The sequence below is a fragment of the Danio aesculapii genome, chromosome 1 (assembly GCF_903798145.1).
Source record: "Danio aesculapii chromosome 1, fDanAes4.1, whole genome shotgun sequence".
Taxonomy (NCBI): domain Eukaryota; kingdom Metazoa; phylum Chordata; class Actinopteri; order Cypriniformes; family Danionidae; genus Danio; species Danio aesculapii.
Genome location: NC_079435.1, coordinates 23,733,282 through 23,759,717, shown reverse-complemented (window position 1 = coordinate 23,759,717; position 26,436 = coordinate 23,733,282). Strand labels below are relative to the sequence as shown.

The window sequence follows — 26,436 nt, the reverse complement described above, 5'->3', positions numbered from 1 at the left end:
CCGTCAGAATCCTATACCGGCCCATGCCTAGTTTACACACATCCAAAATTACATGTAAATGAATCAGCTTTCTACAGCGTAATACTCACTTATCTTGAGTACTTTTGAAAGGGCTATGTTTTTACTCATATTTGAGTAATATTTACAACTGATACTTTTACTCTACTTGCACTACATTTTTAGGAAAGTAATGGTACTTTTACTTAAGTATGATTTTTCAGTACTCTTTCCACACTGGTAATACAATACAACGTGATATAATGAGCATGCTTGGTATTGTTATCTTCAAAATTCTTATATAAGCCTTTAGAATGTCTTTTAATAATATACAGATTTTTGTAGTCGCAGTGTTTCAACACAGCGCTAAATACACAAAGGCTAAATAGGCAGATTATTCTTAAATATGAACACTTTCACTTGTTAGTCTGGTCCACAATATTCACAAGATATTGATCGAAAATGTTTCAAACTTTTATATGAATATTGTTTGTTAACTTTACAATAGGGCTCCATTTGTTAACTTTAGTTAAACTAAAGATAAACACTAAGTTGCAAAGCTTTCATTTATCTTATGTGATATTAATAGGGTATATACATAGCTAGTGTTTCCACACCGATAAACTTCCGGTGAACAGTTAATGTGACTTTTTTTCAATTTTATATGGTTCTTGTTACAGCATTGATTTTGTAATGTAATTAAATACAATCAGCTAAATAAACTTAAGCGTTCATTTAGTTGTTCAAGCGTAAAATGAGATAAAAAAGCCTTTTACATGCACACACTGTCAAGATGAGCAGGCTAGCGCAGAAACTCTGAAAATACTGGGGTAAAATAAATATTTTGAGGACATAATGGGGAAAATGTAATTTAATCCAGTGCTTCTTGTACGTTCTGAGACCCTCTTTATATCGTATATCAATCAGGCAGTGAAGATCGTTGATTTTTTAAAGAAAACAGATTGCATTTTGTAACAGCATACAGTTCACCAGAAGCGTTTGACCCAGGTAACTGAAAAATTAATACTTCTGCATATACTCTATACCTTAGTTAATCTTTAATAACTTGTAGCTGTTTTATTTAATGAAGCAAATGCTTTATTATATTTCACAAAAAATTTAACTTTTTTTTTTTGTTAAACCATTTAAAGTAACTTTTTTACTGCTTATGTCAGTGTTATAATAATTATAAAACCATATATCATAATAAAAGCTTCAGCAATGATCACAATAAGAAAATTTGATGTGGATCATATTCACATCCATACACACTCATACATCAGCCGCTTTCTTCTCTTTTCAATTGTGTGTTCATGTTGTCCATCTGTGAGAAGTGTCAGAGAATGAATAGGTCACTCATAGCAGCACAGGGTCCAGTCTTCAGGGCTTTGTCAGAGATGTATTCTTACTTGTGGTATGCCTCTGTTTCCAAGGAAACCACATCTGTAGCTTAACAAGGGTATCAGTCCTGTGTGTTGACATAAGCGAGGAAAAAGACATTTCATCACTGGACTGGATCACACAGACTTTTAGCTTGCAGGCAGTGAACAGATTTTGGTTAACACGATTTCCGTCACCAGAGAGCCAAACGTTACAGGGAGCTCGGCACATTCTGACTGATGTCATGTTGTGTTAGTTTTGTTCTTCTATATGAAATGTGTAGCACAATGCGATTTTCACAGAATCAAATAAAGTTTGTTTCTGTCAGACGCTGATGCGAATTGACAGCCACATTGAAGTCGGGTTAACTCAGGTGAAGCTGTTTGTAGCAGAGCTTGTTGGCAGGCTGTAGTCGACTCGTAAGGAATTATTGTAACATTTTTGCATTTAGCTCAGCAGGTGCTCAACACAACACTGTTCTCGATTAAACTAGCAATTTTGGTTAACGCTGAAGAGTGTAATTTCTTAGTCCCCAAAGTTTCCAAACACCTCTCTGCTCTGCCATTGGTTAAACAGACAGCCACTGTTTTTGACTAAAAAAAGACTTGGCTTCGATTGGATTATTAAGATGAGATGGAAGAAAGCACTGGAACTTAGATGTATTTCACACACTGGGTATAAAGATTATTTTGCAGCATAATCCACTTGTTAAATCGTGACATATGAAATACTGTTTCCGGGTCCAAGCCGCTAATCATTTGAATTGAGAAAATATTCGTTTAGGACTACTTTTTAGTCATATCACACATTAAAGTGAACTTTATATAAAATCATGACGTACACAACAGTCTCTGGACTTGATGCATCACAGAATATGTTTACAATTTATAAAAATGTAATCACTTTCTGGCCATTGGATATTAAGTATGGATATCCATATTATGATTGTAATTTTTGAAAGCATTACAGCACTTTGTAAACGTTTATTATTACCATTTGTTGAATCTCCCCGTACAGTTTGATAGAGTGCTTGGACCTGGAAGCCGCTTCGCGTGACGTCACACTTACAAGTGGATATTGTGGCAATATTCATCTTAAATCTAAATAGTAATAATAGCCATAATAACCTGCAGATTTTCGTGCCAAAAATCCTGTATTAATAACCTGTATGTCTTAATATGTGAATTGGTAGTCTTTAAAGGTTAACGGCCACATAATGTTAGAGTTTGTGGGATATTTGATTTGATTTTTTTGATATTTAAAACAAATCTAAATAGCTATTATCTCATGTTATTTTGATTTATAGTATTTATCACATTACACAGGGCCTGACAATGACTTTCGGATGGCTCGAAAATGTTTCGCATGCTCATATTGAATATGAATGAAAAAAAAAAATTAACCATACGAATGAATTAAACAGTTCAACCATATGAAATCATACAATAAAACCAGCACTAAAATGTTCAGAAAGACATCCTGCTTATTGCACAAGACTCTGTTGTTGGAATTAGCACTTTTATTTATTTTTTTACTTTTTTAAAAAAATATCTTTTACCGTAAAAATTGTAAAAGTCAATTAAACTCTGACACCATTTGAGATAAAATATTCAAATCAACTCTAAAATTGTGTTGCCCAGTTCAGCATGTGCCGTTGTTCTCCTCTTAATCTGCACCTTTACATCGGACCATTTCTTTTTTTAATTCACTCAAAGTAAATGTTCAGACCCCACTGCATTAACTGCATCAGCTAAACTCGACCACTCTATTTTTTTCTTTAATTGTTATTAATTCCAGAGGACAAACTTGCAAATAACACAGTTTTTCTCCGGTGTACCTCCGATAGGAGCACCTCCAATTCACATTCTATGAAGTTTCTCTTCTTGCTTGCTTTTGCCATTGCTTTTTCGTTGGGTTTTGCCAAAGTAGAGTCATTAGCATATTTATTAAGGGGAGGATGCAGAGAGGGGTTTTGCGCTAGTGCATGTGTACTCAGTTTCACGTTAATTCAGGTGTACAAAGAGAATATGCATGGGATTCCGCTTACGCAGTGTTTCATACATCTGAATTGTTATGCACATTTACGCACTTTGTCCGTACGCAATGTTTTAGTATGAATTCAGCGCAAGTCTTTCACCGCAATTTATGTAATACAATTAACCAATTTGCTTCCCACTTTGTACTTTGGAATATACACATTTCAGTAATAACAGCTGACTAATTACCCCAGACAAACATCACACCCAAACACTACAGGGCTTTTTACTTTTCTCCATAAACTTTGCATCGGAGCTGCAGCAATAATTTGTCTGTTTGTCATCCTCTGAAAAAATGGTTGATGGTCACCTAGTTATGAGAGAGTCCATTGTAAATGGTCAAGGTATCCATGCGCCCGCTCTTGTCTCTTCAGGTCAGAATAACAACACATGTGAAAATGAGTGCCTTAGCAGCAGTGAGGAGATTGGAAATAAAAATGGATGAAAGCATATCACCAGAGTGGCTTTTTGGCGTCTTTTCTTGTGCATCTCAGCCACTAGCAGATTTTTTAGCATAGGGGGTAATGTAGTCATTCAACTTCGCAACTTGTAATGTTGCATGATATATTTGAATAATAATGGCTGGTTCCTTTACTTGAAAGCTCAGATTTGATTATCATAATTTGTGATTATCATAGTTTTAGGTTTACTGTATCATTATTTTTCAGTCCTTACAGATGTTGATCTACCTTTACCATTGCACACACTTTGTAACAAATATTTTCAAGTTTAAGAGTCTCTATGACACTTATGTTTATTTTATTATGAAGAGATCAGATATTTTGTTTAAATATTTTTGTTTTAGCTATTAAAACTGTTTGCCTTAATGTTGGTTAATTAAAATAAAGTGGTTAAATAACAAAAAAATAAATGAAAATCCTAAAATTCCTAAATGTATTGTTAAAAAAATTCAATAATTATCGATATCGAATGACATGATATCATGATAATTTTTTTGCAATATCACCTGGTCCTACTTAAAGGGTTAAAAAAATAATGCATAGCACTACTACATTTACAGAAAAGTTTGCTCTGTTATAATTCATTTACATTTTAATACATTTTGGTGTGATTTATAATCCACTATTTAAAAAAACAGAAGCAACTGAACGTTTTGAATGAGAAGCTGCAATGGCCGTGGTGGAAATGAATTTTGGTGTGGCGCCCCGACATGGAAGAATGGATGCAGCTGAAACCATGTTGGAGGAGCAAGTAGTTTAACTGTTTCTGCCCGTTTATTACTCCTGGTCATTTCTCCCATATGCAACTAAATCAGAAATTCTAAAACAATCGAAAAAACGCATTTTAAAATAAGGTCAATATCATGGATTACTTTGTGTATAGTTCATATAGTTTATGGATGAGTTCACAACATAATACCTGTGCATGTTGACACCTTCATAATTTGTAGAACTTCCACTAAGTGACAGATCACACAGACAGATGATATGTTAGTCAACTGTCACAATATATCATACAGTTTGGTAGACACGTCACCTTTGGCACTACAAAAGATATAGAAAATGCTTTCTCTCAGTTATTTGTCTATATTCATGATTTTTTTAAAATAATTGCATTTTTTTACTATTTGCAAGACCCATTAGTAGGCTCACATGGAACCTTTGTATGCAGATTTTTAGCCATTGAGTATGTATTTACGTGAGTAAATGTGTGTAAATTTCTATTTATACAGTTTTTAAATTTATTTAATATCATTGTGATATAATAATAGTAATATTAAAATGTTCATATGATTTATTTACAGTACAGTTTGTAAAGTAATATTTTCTGTCTTTTAGTAGATATAAGAGAGACATGTGTTGTTTACCAAATAAGTGGATCTAATTGGATTTTTTTAAATTTCATATATTAAGTTTTTAGTTATGAAACTCCTAAAATCGTTCTGAATAAATCCAAAGATTTTTAAGAAAATTCTCTGCAGAAATCACAAAACCGTCCACAGATTCTGTCTGTCCCTACTCATTAGTTAAAAAAGTCAAACAGGATTTCTAACATTTCTTCTATTAAATTTCCAATTCCACAAAATTGTCAGAGATTCATTTAAGGTCAGCTTCTGTTCATTGAGCTGATTTAACTCGGATACCAAAGGGTTTTTCCATGCAATTTGACCACTGGGTAGAATTTGTTTGTCTTTGAGCTGAGGTTGTAATCCAAATAGTGAATGTAATCACATTATTGTAATAAGCATATGACTTTAAGTCTGGGATGAGTTGATTTATGGTCATCTTTCTCATTAGGTCCCAGTGAATGGCGCTCCTCAGTTTTCAGAAGGCCCAGTGAACGCTGACTTCTCAGGAGTCCTTCAGGTAACAGGCAGATCTCTCACTCTGCAACGCTTGCGATATTTACATTTCCTCCGTGTTGTAGCACAGCTGTGATTTCCTGAAAGCCTGTAAGTCGAGTTACTGTTTTAAAGCGTTATTCTTTCACTACGCTTCCTCTGGAGTGTTGGTTTATTGATCTTCTGCAGCGCATGGCCATTAGTTTGAGAGTTTATATGCATTTGGCATGTTTATTGCAACAATGAAAGCTGATTTCTCACCAGTTCTGTCTAAAAGATACCTATTTGGACTGTTTCATATATTATTTGAAAATAAGACACTCCTTCTATTAAATTTGTTCTGTGTAAAATTTTCTGTTCTTGGAAAATTGGCATTAATGAACAATGATAAGTATAGGCATGGGCCAGTATACGTTTGTGACTGTATGGTAACCTTGCATAAAAATATCACGGTATTGTGTTTACTGCTCTAAAAAAAGTTCTTTTTTTAAATGTCTTGGTAAAAAACAACACATTTTTTCCACATTGAACCCAATATCCAGTATTTTATGCTACAATATTTCACATTTATGACATTTTGGAACAGTAAACATGTCAGGCTAAATAATTTAAATGAATCATTGACTTCTGCTAGGTTTTTTTGTTTACAAAACACAGATTTCTTTATAACACCTTAACAATGTTTACATATACAGGGTTCAACACAAAGATTATTTCTACTGGTCTGAAAATTTTCACTGGCACCACCAAAAATAAAAAGTTAATAGAAATTTTAAATGATATGTCAAAAATAGCATCTGTGAATCTATAATGCAAGTGTAGAATTTAAAAATGTTAGTAAATGTATAATGAGCAAAATTCAAAGTGTTATGCAAACAAAAAGAGCAGTAAATTATTTAACAAATTATTTCACCTAATTATTTTTCATCATGTTGTACCTAAGACGTTAGAAACAGACGTTTTCTTTTAGCATCATAATTTGATGCCGCCTCTTGGCTGTACTGGTTTTACCAAGTTATGGAAAAAAATAACGTGCTCACAACTTCCAATCACATAAGAGGAATCGAAAATCATTACGACTTTACAGAGAAGGTAATGTTTAAAAGCTTGAAAGCACAAACTGTTTCTCAATTCTAAGAGTATTTGCATACAATTTACAAATAGTCGCAGGCAAATTAAACTTTAGTGACAAGGCAGCACTGGCCAGATCAGACCAGTAACAATCCTGTCTACTGTCCCGAGCATCTCGCACACTGGTCTTGGGCCATCGCAAGTGTGTCTGTCTGCAGACTGCAAGACGGGGGCATGAGATAAAAGGGCGTAACTTGTAGTAAGTTAAAGGCGTAAGTTGATGTTATCGACAACCCGTTGAACCAATGAGATGTTGTTGGCAAGATGGTGGCAATATTTACCAGAGAACATTTTCACCAAAAGTTTTCATGAGATTTATCCACAAGCAAGTCGTTTGATATACTGTTGTATTCATCCATTTTACAACTCATGCAACTCCACTTGCTGACTTGTCATGACCGTTAGTCTACTCGGCATCGCCCCCTGTGGTTGCAAATAACAGTACAATGGTGAGCGCGTCAAGTATGAAAGCCTCCACATCTCGTGACTGTACATTAATAACTGTGATGGTTGGGTTTGGGGTTGGGGTAGGTGTAGACGTTATTAACTGATGTACAGCGCCATCTAGCCGACAACATAGTTTTCACATGGCTCCACAACTTCAAGTTACGCCTCTAACGTACTTCAAGTTACTCCCCTAGGGCACCTTCAAGTTATGCCCCTGTCTTGCAGTCCACAGACAGACCCTACTCGACCATCAGGCAGTCCTTATTGTTGAGCCCTGATATACTATAGGAATGGTAGAACAACTTTTTGCGGTTTTAAAACCTTGACTTTTCTAAACCACTATAAACCGTAAAACCCTTTATCGCCTCATGCTTAAATAAGTATTGGGTGTTATTGTCAAAATGAACAATTTCTATGGCGATTCTATGTTTAGTAACAGGCGATTACCAGTTATGATGTACTGTCGTTTTTTTCATGGTGGCATACTATGACAAGGGAGGCAAAATAAATAGACACACACCTAGTAAATGTAGAAGTTGCTGAAACTAGGGAAACCACTGTAGCTCTTTTTTTAATACATAATGAAGCACTTTTGTCTTATAACATGTTAACAAACGAACAAACAGCAGAGTTCGCACCACAACTGTAATGACAAAGACATAGAGGAACAATGTCAATGGAGTCGCTTTTAGAATAAACCTTTCTGACTTATGCACAATGTAAATCTCTAATCAAGATCCATGCTGCTTTAAGCATTTAACGAGGCAAATAACAAAATAGATGGTTATAGTTGGAGTATAGTTTTGTAGTTGTCATTTTTGTTGATAACAGACATTTAAAATTGATATTTAAATGTAGTGTGCTTGTTATTCAGTGGGATGATCAGGTGAAGCATTGCCACATAAATTTTTTTTATTGCACGTTTGGAATTCGTATGATTATTGCCTTTCTGTTGTGATTTATTTGATATCTTATTGTTTAAAAATATCCACGTCAGATTTATGTGCATCTTGGTGTTTTCATCTTATTTTTTAAATGCAGTGTTCCAAAATATGAATAAAAATATGTGGTTAAATTGTAGCTAAAAATTGTTGTCTTTTATGCAGACCCCGTTTACTTTTGGAGTGAACCAGAGGGCCCCATACACCACCGGTGACCGTTGCCTGCTGTGTCGTAGTGAACGCAAAGACACCCTCTCCAGGACATGGGAGGATCCAGTCAAAATGGCATATCCCAGTCATCCAAATCTTCCAGTTCCCTTCAGTTGCCTCTTTATGTCTGCTCCGACTGCAAACGCACGGTGGAAAAGGATGATCGGCAGCCGCCCCTCGACCAGTCTCTGTTGGTATGGCTCTCTCTTTTCTTCAACACTTGCCTGTTTTTGCTCTGCCCTGTAGTCTTAAGAAAAGCATAATTGGACTAATAATGAGTCTGTAATTGCTGTAATTAACATGTTCATTTTCAGCTGAGTCAGAGTAGGGCTGTTAATCTTTTGAAGGAACATTGTTCATGCAGTTTTCCCTCATTAAAAAGTTTTACCCCTAAAGCAACGAGTTTCTCTGCACGTGTACTATTAGCTAAATACAAGTTTTTGTTTTACATGGATGTGTTTACCTCTTGGGGGATACCATGTTGAGATCAGGTGATCAGCTAAATACTACTGGCTCTGTCTTTGAATAGCATATTTTGTTTGACAGTCAGGCTTGTGTTTGGAAATAAACTGGAGTCCTGTATAGGTCTTAAGGCTGATTTAGATTTCTGCATCAAGCGCACACGAAAACCTCAGATACTGTTGGTTGGTCCCTGTTGGTTGTGCACTTTTTTTTTACCAGCCAAGTTTTTGATGTCATTATAGCGACACAGATCACTCTGCCATAGTCCCGCGTAAAGGGATTGACAGGTGGTTATTTGTTTGTAACTTCTCTTTATTTATTTATGATTTGGTTATGGGAAAAAATAAGACCATGCGGGTCAGGTAGTTGAAATGGTAGGCTACGGATAATTAATTAATTATGAATTATTTAATTATTCATAAATAATTAATTCATTGCCGCCTACAACGACGATCGCGATGTTTCACGTTAGACATCGTACGATGCCAAATCACGGATGCCCACTTTGAGAACCTGAATGAATCAAATAATTAAAAAAAAGATTTTCCCAGCCTTATGACATCCAAGATCTTACAGAAGATTCTTAGCTAAAACCATTGCCCTTCATGATCAAAGAAAAAAATGTTGAGTATTGCAATAGCGATTATTTCTTGCATTATAAATGCTTTTTTTATTAGCAATTTTTAAAAATCTATTATATTAGCAATGTTAATACTAAAATAAACAGATAATATTTTTTTTCTGGTCTAATTAAAATGAGTGCTATCACACTTTGACTTTATGACTTTAAAACACTGTGGAACAGTGTAAAACAATATGGTTCATTAAAAACCTTGGTTGTTGTCATTTTTTCGCTTGTCTCTACTCTCACCATTAGTATTTATTTTCAGCTCTAGGTTCATCTTTAGGCCGCTCTAGCCAATAGCAAGCAGCACATACTAGGGAGGCGGCGGGTATATAGATTGTAAGGCCCCATCTGACTGATCAGATTTGGATTAACAAATGATACATTAAGAACACAAATGTTTGGCACATAAATAAATGTAATTTATTGCACTTCTTTGTGATATAGATATTGCATATAATATTATAGCAATAAAAATAATAATATTTTACAGCCCTAGTCGGTGGCTACTGACAGTTTTGGTGTCAAAAACACATGGCTTTTAGTAATGTACTGAGGTCTTGTGGAGCAAAATCAATCCATGTGTGCAGAAAAACAATATAATTAATGGCATTATTACCTTTAATTCACAGCCTCTTCAGATGGTGCTGATTGCATTCACAGCAGTCTGGAGTGCAAACTTCCTGTCATATAATGATAAAATCAACCGTTGGGAATCTGTGAAAACTCTTCACAATTGCGATTTGCATATACTGTATGTCATTACACAACAGGAAGCATCCATCCTTTTGGACCTGTTAATTCTGTAATACATTCTCTGTCAGCATTGAACAATATTTATTTGACCCCACAGCAGCTCCATTTGAGTTGAAAAGTGTGAATAAGTGCATTTTGACTTTGTTTTGTTAATGTCAGGCACTTTACAAAGGTTTACAAAGTCTTAGCTCATTATAATGAAACAAATATTAGTGTTAATACTTTTCATACTGTTATTGCAATGATGTTGATGATGATATTGGGGGTTTCAGAACAGAGAATATTTTGGTTTATACTGGACTAGAGTCCCTCTGCAATACCTCTCTGGCCCACTAGGGGCTGTAGCCCACAGTTTGGCAAACTTGTTTTAGATTTGATTGGTTTTGCAGCTATCCTTAATTCATATCACATGCTGTTTTCAAGCTATGTACTCTGAGCAAGCATATGGGATTAATGTAATATATTAACATATATAATTGTAATCCAATTAAATTATACAAATAAAACTAATTTGTAAAGAAACTTTTGTAACTTTTTTGAAATATTTGTAAGACCATTAGCCTATAAAAGTATTCACTGTCGTTAGTATAATAGTCATTATTTTATAATCGTGTTATTGTGATATGTGTAATATTTATTTTTATTATTAATATTATATAAAATGGTAAAAGTAAAATTTTCTTTGTTTTAAAACATAAAACCTTTCTTTTTTGTTATTACTGACTTGATGTTTGGTGCATGTTGCATTTTCAAATGCACAGTATTAGTGACTCGACCTCAAAGTTTATTTGGTGCAGCACAAAAAAAAAAATCACTGTATGGATTTTTTTTTAAATGTATTTTATAAAAATGTATTTCTCACCAAACAATATCTTTTAATACATTTATAAAAATCCTTCAAATATTAGGATACTTTCTTGTTATCTCATTCTTTTAAGAAAAATAAAATAAAAACATTTTTAAAAGACCTGTAGGTGAAAGGATACAGCTGGGAAAATAAGTATTGAACACATCACCATTTTTCTCAGAAAGCTTTTCTACAGGTGCCGTTGACTTGAAATTTTCCCCACATGTTGGTAACAACCAGAGAAATCCAAAATATGCAAAGAAAACAAACCAAGTTAGTTTACAAATTGAGTTATGCGTATAAAATTGAATGATGCAGGGAAAAGATATTGAACACATGAAGAAAGGAAGGTGTAGAAAGGCAGTGAAAGCCCAGACAGCAGCTGAAATCTCTCAGTAGTTATTCTGCAACCCTCTGCCTTTTGTCATTATAAATTAATATTAGCTGCTTCAGTCCAACATCTACATTATCAGGATGATGAAGATTAAACCAGGAAGGACATTTCAGCAAGACAATGATCCAAAACACAAGGAAACTCGCAGATACTTTCAGAGAAAAAAAATCAAGCTGTAGAATGGCCCAGCCAATAACCTGACTCGAATCCAATATAAAATACAAATTAAAGATCAGATTTGATAGACGAGACCCAGAGAACCATCAGGATTTTTACACTTTGTTGAGCAATGCATGTTACTTCATTCTCCATATGAAAGGCGTCTTTAAACTGCCATCACCATAAATCAGTATTTTCTCCTTGTGTCATTTCATTGTTATTACACAGAAATAATTTTTCAGATTTTTATTTATTTATTTATTTATTTATTTATTTTATGTTGTATTGTTTGGGGTTTTACCAAAATCTTGTTCATTTCTCAACAGCTCCTTTAGAAATATTATTCCTGGGAAAATAAAAACAGGATGTGTCCAATATTTATTTCCCTGCTGTATTTCATCAAAGATTAAAAAACTTTTTTAAACCTCATTTGGCATTAAAACTTGTATATACGTTATTCAACCATAATTTGATGCATACATTAAGTGAGATGTTTTTTTTTTAGAAAGCAAGAAGAAAAATGTTGGTTTGTAAATGAATTTTTGTCTTGTTTTTCAGAATCAGGATTTCTTATTGCACATGCCGATGGGTAATGGCAGTCTGTCCCAGGAGCCATTAGGGGTCGGAGGGAGACTGACAGTTGGTGCTCCTACTCTGCCTGCCCCAGATCTCAGCGCTCCTATTTCCGTAGACACCGTTTGTAGTTGTGAGGCCTGTTATGAGCGGAGGTGAGTCTTGTAGGCCTTTGTTTATGAAATGGTTTGTTAATCATTTTGCAGTGGCTTGATTGTGGTGTCTTTGGTTAGGGAGATCACGGCAGAGTCTGAGCGGGAGTCACAACAGCTGCAGAATCACTGGTCTGAGGTCAGATACCTGGTCCGCTGCATTTACCGTCAGACTGGGACTCCACTGGCTGACGATCAAGATCAGCCTCTCGACCGGGACAAAGAGAGCATGAAGGAACTCGTTGACAGGTACTCTTGACTGACTTATACAGGGTTCCCATGCTTTTTGAAAGATATTTAAAGTACTTGGATTCCAGACAAATGGATTCAAGGCCTGGAGATTATTAAATTAAATTTGAAATAAAATTAGTTTGGTTTTATTTCAACAATTGTTCTAAATAGTCAAAAACAGAATGAAAAGAAAGGAAAATTCTACAGTTAAAAAAATAAACATTTTCAGAAACCTCATTTGAATATATAAACAGTTAGGGGTGTCAAAATAAATTGTTTCTTCAATGCACCGCTATGCAGACGTGCACAATTCAGTATCGGTTTATTAATAGATCATCACCGGTTATTACGTACTGACGTCATTTATATCATGCGATATGTCGCAGTAGATTACTATTCAAACGAGGCAAGGGCGAGTAATTAAACTGCTCCAACTACTTAAAAAGCAGACAACTGTGCACAATTCACTGCATGCGAGTTTGCTGGAGAGTCTTTCACTGACTCTGAAGTACAGCAAAACCAGGAGACACTATTTCACTCCTAGGGAGAAAATGAAAGCTCTCTCTGTCTGTCTGCCTCTCTATCTCTCTCACTCTCATTTTGGACCTTTGAACTGCTGGCATGTTTGTAAGGTAAATTTTCCTCTCCTCTTACGCTATTAAAGGGATACTTGTAGATCCTGACACAAGTATATCTGTAGAGCAAGTTTTCTCCACGGTGTCTATCACAGATCAGGTGTGATAGCTGCACAATGTGTGCTTTATTACGCGCATATATACTGTTAGCACGCATTCTTCAGTGTAATCGTCACTCATCGATGATCATTGCTGACAGTTTTAGAGCCAATCGTAGCCCTTTTTGTTGAGCGTGTGAACACAATGACCAATCATAGGGATGTAAGAACATGCTTGACAACGCTCTAAAAGCAAGCGGAATAATATTTATGTTAGTTTGTTTGCTGTAAATGCTCTTGTTGTCTTCTGTAAATGTACTTGAGTTTTGTTTGAAACATTCACAAAGAGTGTTTTCTATGAGCAGGTGCAATTCAAATTTAAAGTTCATATATCGGACTGCTTGTATTAAAGGACGAAATTGTATTACAAATAATATACTGTACAATTATAAATATATTTAAACATTTTAATTCAAGAACTCTTGTGTTGTGAAGAAAAAATAGAATTGTGTATGGAAAGCATTGTTAAGGCACCGTGATGCACAGAGATATCGAATTGAACTGAATCGATGACATGATAATCGTAACCGAACCATGAGACAAGTGTAGGATCACACCCCATTACCAGTATTTAATTCAACATTTTCAACATTTTCTCTAAACATGAAAACAATTTTTTTTTTTTTTTTTTTTTCTGACAAATGAAGTGTAAGTACAGTAAAGACTTTCATGGCACTACCTATGCTGGGGTATGAACTACAAGGGTGCTTGTTTTAAAGAGCCCATATTATGAGTTTTTGAAAATGTTCTTCAATATAGTGTGTCACAGCTCTAAGTGAAGTGAAATGTCCAGCTAAGGCTTAAATCTGTAAGTGTACAGTGTTTAAAACTATTGATTCATCTATAAAAGAGTCGACTCATAGTGCTTCAAACGAGTCGTCTTGATAACGAGTCATTAGGTGTTTCGTGATGACGCAGCTACGAAACACAAGTAGTTGCGCGTGCAAACCCGGGAGATTTGAAACCTGCGGCCCCGCCCACTAACAGAAAAAAAGCAATTATTATGCGGGTATAACTGAGGACGCAGGTGGTGAGGGAGGTGTCGCCGACGTCGCTATGGACGCGCCGGCCGTGTGTGTGAAAAGAGCAGGTAGTGATGGGCTAGGAGATCTCCTCGCTAGTTTTTGAACTTTTTGCTTGATAAAATAGTTAGTTGTCGGTATTTTCTAGTCCATCATCTGTATTTACATTCACCCACTGGCAGCCAAAACCCACTATGAGGCATGTGTGCACTGTGACTACTTTTATATTGTTGATTATTGCAAATTAGCTTCGCGCTGAGGAGGGGTTTGGGAACAAATGAATCGCTGAACGATTCATATGGGAGTCGCTGGAATAATTAGGGCAAAATAAATGCAGATTATAAGACCATCAAAGTGTTTTTTGACCTTGCATGCATATTAGACTGTTGTTGGAGACCCTTACAACCTAAATATGACCCTATTTTATGTATAATATGGGCTCTTTAAAACATCCTTGAATCTGCTGTTCTCGAAAGCATGGGCATTAAGCATTAACATGCTTTTATCTGTGTTGCTAAATTTCACTATTTTGCTGATTACAGTTATAAATGGCTTCCTTCCACGTTCAACCAACAAAATCCTAAAACACAAAAGTTTAATCTTTTATTTTTAAACATAGCCTGGGACTGAGCACAAAGACAGGTGTCTTTTTCCCACTGATCGTTCTCAGGCAGTGGGGTTATTTTGCACATAGTGTTCCATTAATAAAAAAAAAAACTATTCTGATAACTTAAACTGCGTTCAGAGGTTTTAATTCTGACAACATTCTACATCAAAAGTATATCTGTTCAACTATTAATTCACTTGTTTGAAAGTTTAGGATCAATAAGCTGATATAAAATATTTTTTATTGTACATGAAGTAATTTATAATGTTAGAAGGATTTGCTATTAATTTAATACTTTTTCTTTTTAAATTCCATCAAGCATAGTTGAAAAAAACATCACAATAAAAAAGTGATTGATTAAACTTATGCTTATATATTTATTAATTTAAAGTGCCTCTGTTATGGATTCTAAAATGTCGTATTTTGGTTTTGGTGGTCTCCAACAACAGCCATTTATGCATGCAAGGTCAAAAAAGACTTTCATTGTCTTTCATTTTTACCTAATTATCCCAATGACTTCCACATGATTTATTTCTTTTTTGTCACTCTCTCACTCTCACCTTGTCTATGTTTAGGCTTTGTGAGAAGGATCCCTACCAGTTGTACCAGCGTCTGGAACAGCAGGCAAGAGAGTACGTCTTAGAGATGAAGGTGCGGCTACTCAAACACCTGTCCACAGGCTCAAAGGCTCCTGGTGCAGCGGCTCAAGGGCCCCCACAGGCCCACCAGTTCATCTCACTGTTGCTAGAAGAATACAACGCACTCTGCCAGGCAGCCCGCACCATCAGCAGCTTCCTGCTCACCCTGGTGTGTTCATTCTACTATATTATTCATGCAGTCATGCACAGTGCTCTCGACTAGTATTGGTACTCTTGGTTTTTTTTTTTACAAGGTGAAAAAAATGTCTTTTTTAAATTTATTTTATTTTTTGTTTTGAATATTAATAAAAAATTATTATTCAATTCTCTTATTAAGAAAAAAGTAATTGCAAACACAGGACAATATACAGTGCGTCTGGAAAGTATTCATAGTGTTTCACTTTTTTCCACATTTTTTTTTGTTACAGCCTTATTTTAAAATAGATTCAATTCATTTATTTCCTCAAAATTCTACACACAATACCCCATAATGACAATGTGAAAAAAAGATTTTTTGATATTGTTGCAAATTTATTAAAAAAAAAAAACCTGAAAAAGCACAAATTTGCAATAATTAAAAAGAATCTGTCACATTGTCATTATTGGTTATTGTGTGTAGAAATTTGAGGAAATAAATGAGCTGAATCCATTTTGGAATAAGGCTGTAACATAAAAAATGTGAAAAAAGTGAAGCGCTATGAATACTTTCGGATGCACTGTACACACTTGGAATTACTTGGAATTAGTTGTTGATTCACAAAAGGGGAAGTGGCCATTGGCTTGTTAAGTCTGACGTCACGCACCATGGTTTCTGTGTCCAAGCGCTCTGTCAGACTTTACACGGAGGCTCACCGAATGGTCCTAATAAACACTCACAGTGCACTGTAATACTTTTAAAAATCATGATTGTAATGTTTATATCCATGACAAGCAGTGGTCATAAACAACTATTTTCTTAATTCAAATGAGCAGAGGATTGGATCCAGACACAATATTCTATATATCAGAAAAATGAATAAGACAATATGAATTACACTGAAAATGCTCAGAACCAGGACAATAGTCAAGACATTTCAGTCTGTTAAAAGTGTTATGGGTCAATCCTAAAGAAGACGAGTGTCTCTTTTTCAAATGCACTGTTAGGATGATGATTTAAGATGCCAAAAAAAAAACACTGCTGGGGAATTGCAAAAGTTTTTTTCTCCACAACTGTCTTTGCTTATATTTACTGGGGGTACTCATAGTTCATCTGTGTTATATCATTACCACTTAATTCTACACTAATAGCAGTCTCTATTTTTCCTTAATGCATCTGTTTGTGCTGCTTTTCAGTATGTCACACACACACACGAACATCACACACTGCTATCTTCGACTTCACTGCATCTCTATATTATTGCTTTTCTGGTGATTGAAGTGCTTCTATACTTCTAGAAGTGCTATCTGAGTTGCATTGGATAGCGTCATCTGCTAAATAAATAACTAAATGTATTAGTGGAGGGCACTGTACATTTTTATGATTGATATTATTAATCTGTTTAGGCTGCACAGCTATAGGTGTGATTTAATTACCAGCGCTGTTCCTTCCTCTTTAGGAGAATGAGCATTTGCAAAAGTTCCAAGTGACGTGGGAGCTGCACAATAAGCACCTTTTTGAGAACTTGGTGTTCTCTGAACCCATCCTGCACAACAGTCTACCTGCCTTAGTGGCCCAGCTCAGGTATGGTCTTCATTGAATCAATGAATCATTCAGTGAATCAGGTTGAATACATTTTCACAACCTGGCGTTGTTATAATGTTATATGTGCTTATTTGTATTACAAAATAGTACACGGTTCTTACATTTATTTCATGTCGTTTGAACCTAGTTTTGTTTGCTATGCCATGCATCTATTGATTACCTGTAGGTGTGTAAAACAAAAACATCAATCTGCTCTCCTTTGTCAATATAATGCCAGTGAAATAAATGAAGTTTAGAGAAAGAATGAAAAAAAGAAATACAAAATATATATTTATTTCCATTTTTTAGGGGGGTTGGTGAAAAACAATCTGAAAGTTAATAAAAATCCTGAAGGTTTCATGATGAAAAGTACAAAAAATCATGTTAAATAGAAACACAACTCAAAATAATCCATGCTAATTGTGCAAATAAACAGAAGTGACCAGCAATATTCTTCTTCCATTTTGCTTCTTTGGCAAAATATGTCTGTAGGCACGTGTTGTTGCATTTGTTACCATCCCACAAGTTAAAAAATATTGTGTTGTACATTTATGCAGCCAATTAAAAAAATAAAATAAATTATACCGGTTTTTAATTAACAGTGAATCGGTTAATATGAGCATCCCTAAAAGTAAAGCATATTGTAGCATTAGAAGCACACCCCTCTGTTAACAAGGACCGAATCTTATTTATTTATTTTACTGAACTATCCTTATAAAGCACTTCACAGCCTGTATAGGTTGTCATTGTTGTATTTTTCTTTCTTTTTCTTTTAACAGGCAGGGCACAACATCCCACGATTCATACAGTGAGGATATGTACCGTGCACTGCTGGAGAGATATCATCAGCTGGACCAGGAGATGAGCGCGGTGGCTCTCGAATGGCTGGAGTGCGAGAAGAGGATTGACGATTATGTTGATGAACAGGTGTGTTTTGTTGTAATTAGAATCAAGTCTTACTGAACTAATGATTGACGGCTCTTGCATCTAAACCGCAGTTTTGTCTGTTTGCAGTTGCTTTTTAAGGTTGAAGGTCAGAATCTCACAAATCAAAGGACAGAACCACATAAGTCTTTAATTAATAGAAATGTAAGTTTGCTGAATGATTCGTTCATTTTTGTACATGATTTTTCTTTTACAAAGCAACTGAATGTATTTTTCCCCATAACCTTTTCTTTTAGATGTCTTTAAGAACTAAGCAGCGAATGCTTAAAGAAGATGCAGAGATCTTCAAACAGAAAAGGTTTTTTGAAGAGCAGGTAATACTACCTATTCGGATATCTAAATAATATAATAATACTTTTGAAATCTATAGTAAATAAGTGTATTCATATTACAATCTGCATGTACAATGCATTCTTGACAGCTTAAGGAAACATGGATATTAAGTTTTTTGCATGAACTATTCAGTAACCAGTTGCATAAAGCAATATTTAAAACAGGGGTGCCCAAACTTTTTCTAATAAAGGGCCAAAATCCAAGCTTGATTGAGAGCTGAGGGCTGATACCATTAATCAGTTAAAAAATGCACCCTTTCTGTTAACGGTGAATAGGTTATTAAGAGCATCCCTAAAAGTAGAACATAATGTAGCATTAGAACAACACCACAGTCTGTTAATAATGACAGAATCTTCATAAAATTTGTATAGAAACCTTCATAAAAATGAATCTACACATTATTAATGATTATGGGTCATATGAGGATTTAAATTGGTCAAATTAGGTCAATATTTAAGTTAAATGTATTTACTTACAGTTTAGTTACAGCTGCGCACATTCTCTCGTCATGTTTGTTTTTCAAGATCACAATCCATAGATTTTGGGATTAGTTTATATACAGATAATGCATTGACTTGATCCAAAATAACAGTATAGACATGTAACAACAGGGATTAATTAATAATGAATGCTGTTCATTTTAACTTCATCAAATAATTCCGAAAACATCACTTTAATAAATCACAAAACTTTTAAGCAACACACCTGATTTGAACATAATTGTTGCTTGAGCTAATCAGAATATCAGAAAGATTTCTTAAGTATCTTGAAAGACATGATTAAATGTTTTTAAATATATTAAATACAAATAAAAAAACTATTTTTTATTGTACTTTTTAAACAAATGAAGTGTGTATCTGAGACTTACAAGGATAAAACATCTTAATGCCCTCAAATGTTTGATTGTGATTGATACATGTAAAGCTTGAGCTGCTTTCAAAGCCATTTCCAAATTGTTAGCACATGTTTTGTTATGGCATATAGCTTCATATACAATAAATGTTCTCTTCTTTTGTTGGCAGTTCCAACCAAACAGTAAAAAATCTCTGGGTGGTGACAGCAAGTTCACAGACACAGTGAAACAGATGTTGTCCTCTAGGTTGAGTATTCCAGACTGCCCCAACTGCAACTACAGACGGAGGTACATTCCAGTTTTGTTCACCAATAATCTTTATGCATGTAATAAATCTGACATACAGGTCTGCTTTGCAAAGCATTCCCTTTTAAAATAAATAAATAAATAAATAAATAAATAAATAAATAAATAAATAAGTGTTTAATACAACCTAATTTTTTTATTAAACATCATTGTTGTGTATTGTATTGTAAAATGTACATTCTTTTTTTACCCACAGATGTACCTGTGATGACTGCAGCCTGTCTCATATTCTCACCTGTGGCATTATGGATGCTCCAATGGCAGAGGATCTCCATCTGAAGCTGCAGGGCGAGCCACCGCGGGACTACATGTCCGAGGTCCATCCCCCCAGTATGTCATCAGGCAGCTCGGGGTCCGGCTCGGCCCCAGGCTCCCCCATCACCATCCAGCAGCACCCTCGCCTCATCCTCCCACAGGATGGTACCACTGCATAGTGAGTTAAACACTATGTAATTTTAAAAACTAATTTCAAACAGGTAATGTCGTTTATCTTTGCCAAGAATGATGAGTTATTTAGCACAAAACTAATATTCTGCTTAAAGCATAAAATCAATTTTAAAACATAGATTGAGTGCAGCAGGTCTGATTCACAATCATTTATAACTTGTGTTTACAGAACACAAGCCCTGAGTCTTTACTTTAGTGAAGTGTTCCTGGGACATGATTTTGTTGTAGCCAGTGTTAATGTATCACGTTAATGTAAACATCTATACCTCCTAATGATTGTAAAACACTCGCACACCAAACGAGAAGCACAGTGCTGCTGACAAATCGAGATTTCACTTTTTTTCTGGTGTAAAAGATATTTGAGCAATATCCAAAGCTGCTGCCACACAACTCAGGAGAAGCAATGGAAATCTATCTAAATGATGCAAATTAAGCATCACACATATGTGCATTTATCAACGCTTATTATTTTTTGTTTAGAGTCTATCTGTGTGGGCCATGTTGCAATCTAATTTGAATACAAAATCAATACGGAACTTTTGATAATCGATTCAGAAGCGTTAGAGCAGTGTTTCCCAACCCTGTTCCTGGAGGCACACTATTAGTACATATTTTCGGTGTTTCTCTTATCTGACCCATTAATTCAGGGGTCACCAATCTCGGTCCTGGGGTACCGGTGTCCCTCCAGGATTTAGCTCCAACTTGCCTCAACACACCTGCCTGGATGTTTCTAGTATACCTAGGAAGACCTTGATTAGCTTGTTCAGGTGTGTTTGATTAGGGTTGGAGCCAAAATCTGCAGGACACCGGCCCTCCAGGAACAAGTTTGGTGATCACTGCATTAACTTCAGGTTTTGGAGCCTCTTCTAATGTTCTGATGAGTTGATTCAGGTGTGTTTGATTAGGGAGAGGTTGAAAATGTGGACTGTTGGTGTGCCTTCAGGAACAGGGTTGGGAAACACTGCGTTAGAGAGAGAATCGCGGTGCAACTTTTTTTTTTTCTTCCCTCCCCCTAATCTGTATTACCGCATTGTTTTATAAATTTGCCAGCTTTAGTGCTAAGTTTTGTGCCTGCGTGTGTGTGTGTGTGTGTTAGGTAAAACTGAAACCTAAGCACTGGTAATTTTTGAGTAGTTAATGTGCAGTTGCAGTCATACTTTCCCAATCTAGGAGAATGTAAAAAAAAAAATCTATTTTTATACATCACTTTTTTTTTAACTGTAAAAATAAAAAAAATTCTTATTAATCCATTTCAAAAAGATTATTGTTGCCTGTGTTTATGACTGCACAATTCAACAAGCTGTCATTGCTATCTAATTGTATTTTATATATATATATATATGTGTGTGTGTGTGTGTGTGTGTGTGTGTGTGTGTGTGTGCGTGTGTGTGTGTGTGTGTGTGTGTGTGTGTGTGTGTGTGTGTGTGTGTGTGTGTGTGTATGTATGTATGTATATAACAAACACTGCACAGTTGTGTAGCGGATGGAGACGCACAAAAATATACAATTCATATATTTTCGTCGGAAGAAAAATATTCTTTGAACGAATTTTGTTTTGTACAATTTGTCAGTCAGTTATTTACAAAATAAACAAGAATAGGTTGTAGGTAACGCTTTCAGTAGATAGGCCCTGAGGCCTATCGCTTCACCTCAAAGTTTATTAGTTATTATTGTTTATTTTGTAGATTACTGACCGACAAAAACTAAGATACGAAATGCGTTAATTGTAGAAAATATATGAATCGTATATTTTTGTGCGTCTCCATCCGCTACACAACTGTGCAGAGTTTGTTTCGCTCCACAGGAAAAAAGGATAATGCTCCACTGTAATTGCTGCTACACAAACCCCTGTGATATATTGGATACATTTTTTTATAAACTTCTTTACACACAATTTTTATATGCTATAGCCTACTTTAAACAAGTCAAAATATATGCGATTGTTGACTCATCACCGTGATCGCAGCATGCGCGTCTGTTTATAGCTTCTGTAAAAAAAGACCTACATTTGACCAGCCTTTTAGCAAAGCCTATATTAATATACTGATATTCCTGTGCCAGTCTGATAGTTTAACTATATATATGCGCGGTTAACTGACATACCGCATGATTTCTTGCTTCATCACCGCGGTAACAGAAAATCCATTACAGTCACAGCCCTAGGCATGCGTTGGCACGAGGCCACAGGCCAAGTGCATTAGTGTCCCACCCGTGGTGATATATAGCCATATGCTACGAGTGTAATATTGTGTTTATACAACAGTTCGATGGCATAATTGTGTGTATTAAAAAGAAAATCAAACACGGAGAGTCTAAAACCCCTTTTGTATGAGGAACTACATTCTTCCGCCGTTCATTGACATCTGCAGCTAACGTCAGAACAGCAGAAATCATTTCTACTTCACCAACATCACTTTAGAGCTAGAATTTGAATGAATGAATATGTAGCATAATATCTAAAGTAATGACTGAACAGGTGATTATGCTCACATTTTAGGATTACACGGCTGAACAGCATGAAATGCCATCAGTCTAGAGACATTTCCCAGCATTTCTCCGTTGCAATCGAGATCACAATAATTAACCGCAAAAAAGCCAAAGCAAACACTACCAGAAACACTACCAGACTATGGTATTAATACAGCATTACAACATACAAAAGAGAGAGATCGACTTAGAACGTCACTTACCTGTTTTATAATGATTTGATCAGCTGTAGTTTGAAATTTTCTCTCTAAGGGCTTATTATGCCGTCTCTGTCGCCATCTTGTGGCGGAAAGTCTTCCGTCTTTGCTCTGCTTAGTATGACAGGCTGATGGATGCCAATGCGCTGTATCTTCAAAATTATAAATATTTAAAATTGCCACTATCCTTATAAATAAACTGCATAGTTGCCATCTAAACAACTACATTCCTGCCTAAAAAAGACTCAAAAGTACATTATGTTGTCCAGCAGCTGCAATATTTGTCAAACTCTAGTGAGTTTATTGATTTGCTCTCACTCTGTGTGGGTGGAGTAATATACATCATTTCTATTTTAAGTAAAACTAAAACATAAGTTCGGTAATTTTTGTAGTGGTTGTAATGTGCAGTACTAGTAATATTTCTCCTCTTCCATGGAGAGAGTTGCAAAAATGATATATGGGTCAGATCAGGCGAGTTCCAAGTATAGTAGTCATTACTGTATTCATGTTTTCAGTGACTTCATTATGTACTTTCCTGCTGAGCTCACTCAGTTTCGGTTTGTCAGTAACACGGTGTCATCAGTTTATTACATCACACGTCCAAAGGTTGACTCATTAATTCTTTTTTCCTGTCCTCCTTCTGCCTTTTCTGCCCCAGCGATGATGAAGTGCCTCCGTTGTCTGCCATCTACCCTCTGAGCGGGTATGAAGACCCTGCGGTGGTGGCCAGCATTAATGGCATTCACAGCCAGCTCAGCGGAGGAGAGGAGAGCTTGATCCTTAAAGATAAAGTAGGTGCAGCTCATCGGCTGACAGTGTTTGTTGCTGCCTACAGTGCACAGTAAACATAACTGTGACATTTGACTTTAGAAAGTAAAACTCTGCTTGGTAATAAGCTGTCTTCTCTCTCTTGTTCTCTCAGTCTTCACGGGGGAGCAGCAGCAGTAGTAGCTCTTCTGAAGGTGATGAGGAGGAGAGGCAAAGCGGTGGAGAGCCTCTAGGTCATAAGGAGGTGCTCTCTGGAGGGAAACATGACTGTCCGCCTCCGTCATACCCTCATACACAGGTAGAGGTTAGGAAAAGATGAAGCCAGGACTTCAAAAAAGATATATATTGAGTAATTGCAGGATTAACTACTAACACAATAGTAGCTTAAATAACAAAACAACTGAGAAAGGTGTCTGAAGTAGAGCTGAAGTAAATAGTTTGAGATATTGATTCAGAGATTTTCAACAATGCCGAGTTTTTCTCTTGTATTTATTCTGAGCTTAGTTTTTAACAGCAGATGACTGCACCCTCAAATGCTCACTAGGAAGTGCACCGAATTGGATGCAAGTAGAGTAAGGCTGTTTGTAAATCATACAGCGTGCTGTTAAAAACAAGCTAAGAATTGACACAGAATGATTACTCAAAAGTCTTGAGTTTTTTTTTTTTTTTTTAACTAAGGTGTGGGTTGCAATAGATCAAAATACATAATGTATTTTTAGTTCTGCAAAATATGCACCTGAAATATTATATAATAATATTCTTTTTTTTTCTTATTTTTATTTTCTTTTTCCCCACAATCTTTCTAAAGACTAGTATAAAGTCCTGCTGTCAGCTTTATAAAAATATATATTTTCATAAAGTATACATTAAGCCGGTATTGGTACACTGTAAAACCCAAAAGTTAAGGTAACTCCAAACCATTTGAGGAAACCGATTGCAACAAACCATTTAAGTTCAAAAACTAATCCTAATGAGTACTGTAACTTAATCCATTTGAGTAAACGAAGCAATTTGAGCACATTAAAACCAATAAATGAAGAGAACTCAAACCAACTGAGTACTGTAAAACCCAATAAATAAAGAGAACTCAAACCAACTGAGTACTGTAAACCCAATAAATGAAGAGAACTCAAACCAACTGAGTACTGTAAAACCCAATAAATAAAGAGAACTCAAACCAACTGAGTACTGTAAAACCCAATAAATGAAGAGAACTCAAACCAACTGAGTACTGTAAAACCCAATAAATAAAGAAACTCAAACCAACTGAGTACTGTAAAACCCAATAATGAAGAGAACTCAAACCAACTGAGTACTGTAAAACCAATAAATAAAGAGAACTCAAACCCAACTGAGTACTGTAAAACCCAATAAATAAAGAGAACTCAAACCAACTGAGTACTGTAAAACCCAATAAATGAAGAGAACTCAAACCAACTGAGTACTGTAAAACCCAATAAATGAAGAGAACTCAAACCAACTGAGTACTGTAAAACCCAATAAATAAAGAGAACTCAAACCCAACTGAGGTACTGTAAAACCCAATAACTAAAGAGAACTCAAACCAACTGAGTACTGTAAACCCAATAAATGAAGAGAACTCAAACCAACTGAGTACTGTTAAAACCCATAAATAAAGAGAACTCAAACCAACTGAGTACTGTAAAGCCCAATAAATAAAGAGAACTCAAACCAACTGAGTACTGTAAAACCAATAAATGAAGAGAACTCAAACCAACTGAGTACTGTAAAACCCAATAAATAAAGAGAACTCAAACCAACTGAGTACTGTAAAACCCAATAAATAAAGAGAACTCAAACCAACTGAGTACTGTAAAACCCAATAAATGAAGAGAACTCAAACCAACTGAGTACTGTAAAACCCAATAAATAAAGAGAACTCAAACCAACTGAGTACTGTAAAACCCAATAAATAAAGAGAACTCAAACCAACTGAGTACTGTAAAGCCCAATAAATAAAGAGAACTTAAACCAACTGAGTACTGTAAAACCCAATAAATGAAGAGAACTCAAACCAACTGAGTACTGTAAAACCCAATAATAAAGAGAACTCAAACCAACTGAGTACTGTAAAACCCAATAAATAAAGAGAACTCAAACCAACTGAGTACTGTAAAACCCATAAATAAGAGAACTCAAACCAACTGAGTACTGTAAAACCCAATAAATAAAGAGAACTCAAACCAACTGAGTACTGTAAAGCCCAATAAATAAAGAGAACTTAAACCAACTGAGTACTGTAAAAACCAATAAGTTTAGACAACTCAAACCGTTTGAGGAAACCGATTGCTACAAACCATTTGAGTTTAAAAAAAAATCTATATGAGTACTGTGGACTTACTCCATTTAAGTTGAAGCAGTGAGGTACATTATTTAATTAACTCATTACCTTCAACACTGAGTTCAAAACATTTTTCAAATGAGTAGAAATAACATTCAGTCAATTTTGAGTTAACTACACTCATTTCATTTGATAAAGTTGACTGTTGGGTTTTACAGTGTAGTAGTACTACTACTAAACATTTTCATACATTTTATTTGATATTGTAAAATATTTTAGATGTTTTTTTTTTTTTAATAGATATTTAGACAATTTGAGTGTTGTCTAAATAAATGACTATTTCCAGAATTGTGGGTAGATTTCAAGCATTTTACATTTGTATGCTTCCTTAAGCTGGAACTACATGTTACATTGAAGTTGTATCGGCACTGGTGG

At 35.3% G+C, this 26,436-nt stretch overlaps 1 protein-coding gene across 1 annotated transcript in view; it reads left to right on the top strand.

Moving 5' to 3' along the window:
• The window catches only part of fam193a (family with sequence similarity 193 member A), a 46,573-nt gene that overhangs the window by 2,156 nt on the left and 17,981 nt on the right, over positions 1 to 26,436 (top strand). The window contains exons 2-14 of the mRNA XM_056457626.1: positions 5,672 to 5,740; positions 8,400 to 8,638; positions 12,246 to 12,415; positions 12,494 to 12,661; positions 15,581 to 15,812; positions 17,239 to 17,363; positions 18,143 to 18,290; positions 18,378 to 18,452; positions 18,545 to 18,622; positions 19,664 to 19,782; positions 19,997 to 20,233; positions 23,590 to 23,722; positions 23,854 to 23,997. Coding sequence (XP_056313601.1) covers positions 8,498 to 8,638; positions 12,246 to 12,415; positions 12,494 to 12,661; positions 15,581 to 15,812; positions 17,239 to 17,363; positions 18,143 to 18,290; positions 18,378 to 18,452; positions 18,545 to 18,622; positions 19,664 to 19,782; positions 19,997 to 20,233; positions 23,590 to 23,722; positions 23,854 to 23,997 — 1,770 coding nt within the window. The 5' untranslated portion in view covers positions 5,672 to 5,740; positions 8,400 to 8,497. The remainder of the gene's footprint in view (positions 1 to 5,671; positions 5,741 to 8,399; positions 8,639 to 12,245; positions 12,416 to 12,493; positions 12,662 to 15,580; positions 15,813 to 17,238; positions 17,364 to 18,142; positions 18,291 to 18,377; positions 18,453 to 18,544; positions 18,623 to 19,663; positions 19,783 to 19,996; positions 20,234 to 23,589; positions 23,723 to 23,853; positions 23,998 to 26,436) is intronic.